Raw genomic sequence first — 10,334 nt, forward strand, 5'->3', positions numbered from 1 at the left:
ATATTAATACAGATTATTATTATCATTAAATTTATCATTTAAGTGCTTTAGTTGTTTGTTTTATAGATAAATAACTTGGTGTAAAGTGTCAGACTTGTTTGAAGTCCTTCTCTTCTTGTGTTTGCAGATCCTGGACATGAAGATGACAATCGACGGGCTGGAGAAGGAGAGGGACTTCTACTTCGGGAAGCTGAGAGACATTGAGCTCATCTGCCAGGAGAACGAAAGTGAAACCAACCCAGTCCTCGGCAAAATCATCGACATCCTGTACGCCACAGAGGTAAACACGGTGGTGACGTCATGATTCGCTCTTATTTTAGAGAGAAGTTGAAACTTTTGTTTTTACAAAACASCTGAATGTTGTTACTGGAAATAAGGAACAACTTTGAACAGTTTGTGGTCTTAAATTCAARTCCACCTACAGGATGTTTTTCTACCAAACATCCAAATTAAGCTTTTTATGTCAGTCCGTGTAGATGATTAGTTTTTTGTTTTAAATTTTTGAATTAAGCACCAGGAAAAAAAGGGCTGATTAAAACTGCCAAACCCCTGTTGAAGTGTTGCTCACTCTCCCGTCACTCCACGCAGGGGTACATGAGGTTTGGTTCAAAGAAATCTCAATAAAAATGTCATTTAATAAGTATATTGTTCTGAAWACAAAGTTTATATACAAATGTTCTCAGTCAGCAGGTTGCACCTCCACCCCACCTGTGTGATTAATACAGATTTATTGCAAARTTACTAATATTTGATGCTCATTATGCAGGTAACTGTCTAAAGGTGTCACTGTAAAAACAGTCAGGTGATCGRTGGTGGTGGTGCACTTGTGAACACAGTGTTATGGTGGAAATGCTTTGAGCTGCTTTTAGAAATATAATATATACAAAATATGACGTAATCCTGGGTGGGAAATAGTCCAGGAAACCCTGAGAGCTTTCCTGGGAGGTGTTCACCTGAGCTGAGAGAAGCTGACTCCGCCCACAGAGAGAGGAAGGCAGCGCTGTCAGTCAGACGGTACGACCCGCCCTGCTCTCTTCTGATTGGATAAAACTTTGATTGTGGTGCTCTTATTGGATGAAAGAAACATCAGTTTAATCCTTAGACGAGTTTTTTTCTCGATCATTTTTACAACGATGGACACCCAGGGAGGAAAACTTTAATTTAGCTCTGTTTTTTCTTGTTGTCCACTGGACAACCAGGAGGTGGATCTGGTTGTCTGAAACAAAAATAAGTTGTCTCAGACAAACTAAACGATGATTATGTCGACCCCTGTCACGTCATTGTTTTTTATTTTTTATTTTGAAGTAGTTATGAGGTGAAAAATGAAACTGCTACATGTTATTCAGCAGGTTTCAGGGAGTTAGCTGATGTTGCTAAAGGTTAAGCAGCTAAAGTTTTCTCTCTACCTTCATCCCCAGAATGCTGTGGTTCTGATCAGAGTTCAGGGATGTTATCAACAAGCTGTTGGATGTGTTTTCTTTTGATAGTGGTCATGTGTCTGTCACAGTGTTGTTGTTGTTTATTTGTCCAGTCTTGAGCTAACGATGCTCTGTTAGCACAGCAGCACAAACATGTTGACTCTGATATGAACCATGTTTTACAGGAAGGCTTCGCACCACCAGAAGATGAAGAAATTGATGAGGGAGCACAAGACCAAGAAGAGTTCTGAAGTTTTCCTCATCATCCCTCACCTTTCATACTTTAATTAGACCGTCATGTCATTCCTGCTCCTTCTTTTWAGTTTTACATCCTCCCCTGACTCCCTCCATCTTCCCACCGGCTGTACATATTCATGAGGACTTCCTTCTAGCTTCCCTGACTCTTATTTTGAAAGGACACTAAACCTGGACGTGGCTTGGCTTACTCCACTAATCCTAACATGTTGTCAGAGGGGACAGCTGCACTGCAGGACAGCTTCAGTCTGTTATTCTGTCAGAAAATACAAAAAGAACAGCTTTGGATTGAAGAGACGCAGCACTGCAACAAACAAACAAACAAACAAACAAACAAACAAAGTGCTTTAAATCTGTGAGGAGGTGAGGAGCTTTCTCACTTCAGAGCTACTTCAAATCAGCTGAGTTTTACCCTCCATGTGATTGTGTTTTTATATTTAGGAAGGTGCAGTTGAGTGCAGATGATACACACTATGTTTGTGATGACACGTGAACGTGAAGRCCACACACAGATCAGACTTCGGACTGCACACGTGGACATGCTTAAAGCACGTCGTCCTCTCCCCTGAAGAAGAAAACAACTCCTGACAGATGTGTTTTTATTTATCACAGGAGACTGTTGGCTCGTGAYATGGTTCTGACAGCTTGTTTGGACTTATTTATGCTTTTATTTATTTATCTTTGCTAACTGTTCTGTACAGTTTGGATTGGAGGGATTGAAGGTCTTGCACTAAATGTAGCGAAACAAACGGACTGAAATGATCCAGAATGCCAACATGCAGTGACTGGCTGCTGCCAGAAACACACAGGAAAATGCAATTTTATATTTTGTAAATTTATTTTAAAGAAGTATGTTTTTTTTAAATTATTATTAATATTATTTGCATTGAACTCCTCAGTGTCCAAGTCAGAGGCATCAGTGTAAACTCAGACAAACACAAGGCTATAAATAACTGATCAAACACTACTAAATACTAATGTTTGACTGTGGTAATTAGTTAAACATTTTAGCTGCTATCATTACTCCAGTTTTAAGTTGTCGTGTGTTGTAAAGCATTAACACATCAGCGTGGCTGCAGGAACACAAGGGTTGATCTCTGCTCAGCATGTTTGACGTTGGTCACAGAGAAGGACRCCTCAGACCATCACTGTTACCATGGCAGCCATGTCAGGTGGAATAAATAAAGCTCTGAGGTTTAAATTCAAAAACTTTTTCTTGTTTTCTCTTTATGATTTAATTTATAGCATTTTATCTGCAAATTACTGACAAACTTGACTTTTATCTCACATACACCAATATCTACAACTCAGCTAAAGACCTGCTGCCAAGAAAACAAAGATGTGTGGAAACCTGCTGACACACACACACACACACACACACACACACACACACACATGCCAACAGCTGGCTGTTATCTGAGGGAATCTGCTGCCAAACCTCAGCAGAACCATCTGCAGGTCGACACAACCCGATGTGTCTGCTGTGTAACAGACACATCAGGTTGTGTTATCTGATAACACAACCCGATGTGTCTGCTGTGTAACAGACACATCAGGTTGTGTTATCTGATAACACAACCTGATGTGTCTGTTACACAGCAGACACATCAGGTTGTGTTATCTGATAACACAACCTGATGTGTCTGTTACATTTAACGTTAGCTGTGTCACCTGGATTACATCTAATCCATAAATACTAAACAGACACAACAGTAAAAMTAAGCACACAATTCAATAAATACACAGTCAGTGCCGAAAATCTCATTTTAATTGTATCAAAATTATTAGGACTTAATATAATTTTTGAGATATTATNTGTAATCATAATCTGACATATAATTTAATTTAAAATAAATAAATAATCATGTTTCAAGACGGATCAGGATCAAGTTTTATAAATATAATTTATCTTTGGTGACTAAGTTCAACAGCCCTGATTGAAATAATATGTAAAACATGGTGAAATACATTTATTCTGAGGGATTAGAGCAGATTAAAAACATCATAATCCTGCTCAGGACACCGAAAAGACAGATTAAAGTGTTATTTTGATGTTAAACATKAAATATATTATATTTCATGTTTAATAATGTATTTCTGAACGTTTCTTTGTTGATATAAATCAAATGTTTGTGTCTGATTATAATCAGTGAAAGTCTSTTTACGACACATGAAAACCGGTACCGGTACCGGCTGAACTTTGCAGTCGGTTCTTACAGCCTGGTTCTTTTAACGGAATTCGGTACCGGCTGAGGTTGCAGGCGGGTCGGTGTCGGGTGGGTTTCGGCTCTTTTCGGACGCCGTTAAACCGTTAAACCGTTAAACCGTTAGACGGTGCTGCTGCTGCTGCTAGCTCCCGGCTAACCCCGCTGCTAATGCCGCTAAGCTAGCTCGGGGAGCTTCGGACCGCTGCCGGAGAGTTTAACGGGTTTATGAACATTTAAGTTCCTCCACGGCTGTGAGGACCACCTGTGAGGACCACCTGTGAGGACCACCTGTGAGTCCACCTGTGAGGACCACCTGAAAACAGAGACTTCCCACCACGCTAACCTAACCCCCTCTGCAGGCCCATAACAGACGCGCACGCTCCGTGGAAGAAAGCCCGTGTGGTGCGGGACGGAACGAGTATTTATCTGATACATGAACCGCAGCTGCAGTCAAACACATCAAGTTGTGGCTCAAAAATACGGTTGTGAAATAAAGTTGTGTTGATTTTACTCACTCAGGTAAAAGCTGTGTCTTTTCCCGCCGCCGTCCTGTTGTTGTTGTTGTTTAGGATCGGGAGCTTTTCCGTTTCGACGGCTCCTAGCTAAGATGCTAGCATTGCGCATGCGCACAACACGGCAGCTTTCCGCAGCTGCGGTGCAACTGACGCTCCGTGGCCGCCATGTTGGAGAGGCATCTTTACTTTATTATATTTATTAAAATCCCAAATAATTCACTAAGATCACTTCTGTGTGGCTCAGTTTTCAGAATATTTAACATAAAGCGTGAAATAAATAAATAATGTTCATCTGAACTGTTGAAATCTGGAGAGTGATGTTAGAAATACTGGATCAGTTTGTGTTTAAAAAATGATTAAAGTTGGTTTATTGATCAAATATAAATTAGAATAAGGGGTATTTATGTAAGTTTTATTTGTTGTTGTTTCTGTTTTGTTGTATTTTTGTAACTAGGAGATAATTAATANGACCAAATATTTATGTATTATTGTAACCAACAAGACAAATTAAGTCATATATATGGATTTAATTCTGATATCAGGATGATCAAGGTGTCAAAATGTAGCTTTTAAAGACAAGAAACAGAAAATGTAATTAGGTCATTTAGATATGATGGCTCACATTTATTAYTGAATAATTAGAACCTAGTAAGTCATTATTATGAGACATGATCTCTAATCAGGACTAATTATCTCATAATTATGAGATGACATCATAATAAGGGCTCATTTGTCTGAATTTACGTTATAAATTTAAGAAGCTAAGTCATGGATTTGATGCACTTTCTTCTATTTTCAGATAAACATAAAGTTTGTTTCAAAGTGAACTGAAGGTTTGAAACGTGTCCGAACTTCTTTTTAAATTACTGGCTTTGAACGCACCGCTGTGACGTCATGCCGACAAAGAGACGTGGCACGCGGGCTGACCGATGATCAGAGCGACGTTCGAAACGAGCTGAATCCTCACGGACCCAGGAAGTCACGGTACCCCCTTCACCCGAACCGAGACCAGCTCAACTGGACCCGAGACATGGCCTCAAACAATGGCTCCGCCGGGAAGTGGGAGGTCGTGAAGAAAGGGAAGAAAACCAACTCCGGAGGAGCGAAGACCGACAAGAAGTCCGGAGGAGGAGGAGGAGGAGGAGGTGGAGGAGGTGGAGGAGGTGGAGGAGCAAGGAAAGCTCTGGGAGAATCAAACCAACAACCGTCCAGACGTGAGTCAACACGGCCTGCTTGTTTTATCTGGGTTTTATTTGTCAAATTTTASACTAAAAATCCACTTCTACGTGTCGAGCTGCTGACCCTGAATGCATCAGGACTGTCATCTGATTTACGAGCTAGCTGCAGCTAGCTAGCTAGCCTTCTCTTAATTTTATCATTATATTCTGTTTTGTTATAATTTTTATAATGACTGACAGCCCAAATACTCAGGCATTAATTACAAACCGATCACAAACGCAGCACTGTTTTTATTTTCTCTCCTTCAATCAGATTCAGTAAGAAGCTGTTAGCATGTCGAGCTAACAGGTTAGCTTTTCACAGTAAGAAGCTGTTAGCATGTNAAAAGAAGAAAAATACATTTGGTTAAAGAAGTTAACTTTAAATATTTTATTATATTTTGCCTTTATCCTTTGTTTTTTCTTCTTTTGTAATATTTGATACGAACTGCAGCTTTACACCGAAACAAATCCCTAAAAACCTGATTCTGATTGATTGGACCAACAACAGACTGGTGAAATGCTCTCAATGTGCACTTACAAATAACTAACTTAATAATAATTCATCAGGCTTGTTGTCTGTACACAACTGAAACACCATAAAGACAACAATAACATTTTTAAAACTTTATTTTAATCTGCTTGTGGTTTTTAATTTATCTAAAAACTGAACTATTTGAAAAATATTCCACAAATTAAAAATGTAACTTTAAGACTTGAGCTACTGAGATGAAATCATTGACAAACAAATTATATTAAATGATTTCATTTGTTCTTAAAAATTTAAATGTTTTATCTATTATTTAGTTTTTGAACAGTTCTAATATGTAGAAACAAGTTTTCCATTTTATGGGTGTATTTGTTTATTATAACAGAAATATGTTTTAACAAAGGTTTAAAAAAAACAATCAAGTCTCGTTACTTTTTTTGTCTTTATTAAATTGTTGTTATTGTGGTGAGAAACAAACAGCCACTTTAGAGTTTTCCAACACAAGAAGCTACAAACACACACAGTCACACACAGTCACACACAGTCACAGTGCCTTCAACATGACAAATAAATGTCCATTAACAAAGTAACACTGTATAATAAGTCATCCTAGAAAAAAAGCACCATTTTTAATGATTTTGTGAGTTTCAGTGSAGACTTAACGGTCCCTCCATGCAGTGTGGCACCGCTTGTTTCCAGTTGGCACATTTATTCCTCCAACAGTCATTAATACAGCAACATTTCTAAATAAATAAACACTGAAACATGAATAAATATAACAGTAGTCAGCATGAAATGAGACATGAACAGGAGGAGAGACAATCAGTAGTTTGTGTGTTTCAGAAAGTGCAGCTCAATCTTCCTGCTCTGTGAACAAACACTGCTCTAACAACAATCCTGCAAACACACACAGTTTGTACACAAACAGCTTTTATCACAACTTAATGYGAATTCCTGCAGCTACTGGTGGAAAAGTGTAACGACAATGTTTTCCCATTAGAGATGCACAGAATGAACAGCTTTAATGTTGGATGTTGTGTTTTTATTTCAAATCTGGAGGTTTTGTAAAGATCAGTGTGTGTTTGAACATTTAGTAAAGTGTTTCAGCAGAACAACAACATTTGCTGATAAAAAATCCCTCCATGATAAAACGGACACACAAAGTGTTGTGCAGCACTAACAGGATCAAACTTGTTTTGTGTCATAAAGCGACGCTGCACAGTTGTACAACAACTATCAGATACAACCTTTTTCTCATGTTGATGTTTGACTTTTTATCAGATAAATCAGTTTTAGTTGTTTGCAAGTCAACATGTTTAGATGTGTGCGTGATCTTATGAGCTGTAAACCCACAGGAACACAACCGTTTTAAAGGGACTACATTTAAAAAGTGGTAAAATACCAGACAGGAGGAAATGTCTGATCAGGACGTTGTGAAGAACTTTGTTTTCTCATCCTTCAGGACTGAGAAGAAACTTCGTTCTGCTTCAGAAATTAMAATAATCTTTGTTGTTGTAATCTGGGTTAGCATAAAGAAAGAAACTTTCCCTGTTTAACTACATGTTTAACCATCGTACACTGCAGGTCCACRTTAGGTTCTGTAGAATCAGAACCGGTCAGACCCTGGGGTCCTAGCAGACATCTTGGAGCAGGAGTCCTGTTAGTTCAGTTAGAGGCAGTGAAAGTTAAAGGTTTTAAAGACACAGTTTTAACAGTTGATGTCATCACCACACAGCCACTGGTGGTCTCCCTCTGGGTGGTCCGGTGGAGGGTTCATCACAAACACAACCCACACATCTTCACAGTAAACTAAAGCTATGGTGTCTACAGTGCACTGTACGTGTGTGACACACTTCTGATACGTCACACAATCCACTGGGTTTTAAGAACAATGAAGTCAACATCACTTCAAACCATTAAAAACTGTACTGGTTTTGATCCTTCACAGGTTACTTTAGCTCCTCTTCCTAACAAAGGTTTTTAATACGATTAGCTTGAATTTGATAAAATGTTTTAAAATTTACATTATGGTGGAAGTGATCAGCTCAAACCAATCAAAGCACAAAGATTTGTAAAAGTCACTTTGTGAACCAAACTCATCGAACTCATGTTTAATTTSATCTGTTTTTGTTTGTTTTCCTGTTTCTGTGCTGGAAAATCAGTGCAGTTTTCCTGGTTSCTTTAAATTTAATAAAACACAAAGGCTTGGACAGGTGAGGCTCCAGCACCAAACATTACCAAATCCCACTGGAGCGACCACCGGGAGGGGCCAGGATCCGGGCYGACGACCTCTTCGGGATGTGGTCATCCACCTGAGACCCTAAAAGAATCAAATCAGATAAAAGATTAAAAGGTAAGGCTGACACAGTCACAAACTAAACCTCACAAACTGTGGAGAGTTAGTTGTGAGTCACCTGCGAGGGTGAAGGAGGACTCGTGCAGGTCTCGGACCCCCTGGTGAACTCGACCGGTGGGTTTGTTGGATGATTCTCCGTCTACAGGACCCAGACCCAGATCCTTCTTCATGGAGTTGGCCACCTTGGCCACGTCTCCAGAGTACGGGTCCCTCTCCACACCTTTGTAGGCCTGATTCTGGAGCAGGGACAGGAAGGAACAACACAACTGACAACAACACAGTGAGGTGTGGAACAGGTTTACACTCTAACCACAGGCCTGAGTGGTACTGAGGTGTGGAACAGGTTTACACTCTAACCACAGGCCTGAGTGGTACTGAGGTGTGGAACAGGTTTACACTCTAACCACAGGCCTGAGTGGTACNCACAGTAAGAAGCTGTTAGCATGTCGAGCTAACAGGTTAGCTTTTCACGCAGTCCGAACAGGAAGTGGTAAAAATAAATAAAAACAGCATTTCTCTGGGAAAAAAGGAAATAATCGTGACTTTATTTTAGTTGCATTTGTTTCTGTTTTAGCTGAACAACAATATTGTGCAGAATTCTCTTATTTTCATGGATATTTTTACGTTATTCTGCATTTTCTGTTAGTTTCATTAAATAAGACTAAAAAAATAATGTGTGTTAGCTAACACCAATGTTGTGATTTTAACTCTTGTGATGTCCCCTGTCATAGTTTTTGTCTGTTCTTTTCCTGTGAACAGACACACAACATTTCTTTAATTGTTATTTTGTAACCACAGGCTAACAAAAGTCACACAAAGCTACATTAGAGGCATGTTTTTAACACAATGTTTCTTATAGCCCTTTAAAAACCTGTTCATTTATTCTGTATAAACACATCTACATGTTGTGTTAAAAACTATATTCTGTTTTTTGCAAACTGTTTGTTGRTTTAAGAAACAGACTTTGTGTTTGTTTATAAAATCTCACTTGTAAAATCACAGTTTTCAAATAATGATTTTAACAGTTATTTGTTTGTGAACAACTTTTATCTGAGTTTCCTCCTGGTCAAAGTCTGTGCTGTGGATAAACATGACAGTGGTGGGCCTTAAAAAATAAAAAATAAAGTATTTTTACATCTGTACGAACGAATAATAACAGTTTAACTCAGTCAACAACCACTGACTAAATTTGTTTTCAGGTCTGAATCATGAGACAGTTCACACTGAGTTAAAGTTTTTAAAAATAAATTATATTTTATTTTCGTCATCTCGAGTTTTGCCCAAAGCTTTTGTGTTGTCTACAAGAAGAAAACTGTTCCTGCAAACACTGGTTTTATTGAGCTTATTAAATATTTTTAGAGTTGTTCAGATGAWAAAAATGCCAAGTTGTCTTAGAACGTGTAAAAAAAGGTTTAAGGATGTTAATTTAAATTTAACGACTGTCACAGATCATGTGGATGTCGTAAAGGGAGGAGGGTTGAGGGTTAAAAGTGAGAAATAATTTCATCAGACACCTCGTTCTTTAAATATTGTTGTGTTTGTAGAAGAAAGACTCCGAGTTTTACCACAGCTCTCTAACTGTTTCTCTCAGCTCCCATCAAGATGTCAGAGACTGTGTTCGACACTTTGGAGAAGACTGGGAAGAAGCAGAACAAGGAGCAGGTTCCTCCTGCAGCTGAGCCACACAGTAAGAAGCTGGTGTCAAACAAACAAACCAAGAAACCAGCCTGCAGCAGTGCAGTGAGCCCCACGTCCTACAGGAGTCTGGAGGAAGCTTTTAAAGCTGTGAGTACAAGATTTAACAGCCTCCTGCTGTCTTTGTGGGGACCAGATGAACCTGTCATGGTTAGTGTGTGTGTGTGTGTGTGTGTGTGTG

The 10,334-nt window shown here is 39.0% G+C and overlaps 3 protein-coding genes across 4 annotated transcripts in view; 1 reads left to right on the forward strand and 2 right to left on the reverse strand.

Annotated features, from left to right (window-relative positions):
- LOC106536880 (microtubule-associated protein RP/EB family member 3) overlaps positions 1-4,494 on the reverse strand; it is a gene marked incomplete at its 3' end in the record, with an annotated part of 7,857 nt that extends 3,363 nt beyond the window's left edge. For both annotated transcript variants that reach the window (XM_014034226.1, XM_014034225.1), the window contains 1 exon segment: positions 4,396-4,494.
- On the forward strand, positions 128-2,882 carry LOC106536882 (microtubule-associated protein RP/EB family member 3; the record flags this gene model as incomplete). The annotated part of the gene is given in 2 exon segments (XM_014034227.1): positions 128-280; positions 1,604-2,882. Coding segments are annotated over 2 exon segments (219 nt in total), but the record flags the coding sequence as incomplete, so codon positions are not given.
- Positions 4,495-6,525: 2,031 nt separating the features above from the next.
- LOC106536883 (dihydropyrimidinase-related protein 5) overlaps positions 6,526-10,334 on the reverse strand; it is a gene marked incomplete in the record, with an annotated part of 23,743 nt that continues 19,934 nt past the window's right edge. The window contains 2 exon segments of the mRNA XM_014034228.1: positions 6,526-8,422; positions 8,517-8,694. Coding sequence (XP_013889682.1) covers positions 8,337-8,422; positions 8,517-8,694 — 264 coding nt within the window.

The sequence above is a fragment of the Austrofundulus limnaeus genome, unplaced genomic scaffold (assembly GCF_001266775.1).
Source record: "Austrofundulus limnaeus strain Quisiro unplaced genomic scaffold, Austrofundulus_limnaeus-1.0 Scaffold2016, whole genome shotgun sequence".
NCBI lineage: Eukaryota > Metazoa > Chordata > Actinopteri > Cyprinodontiformes > Rivulidae > Austrofundulus > Austrofundulus limnaeus.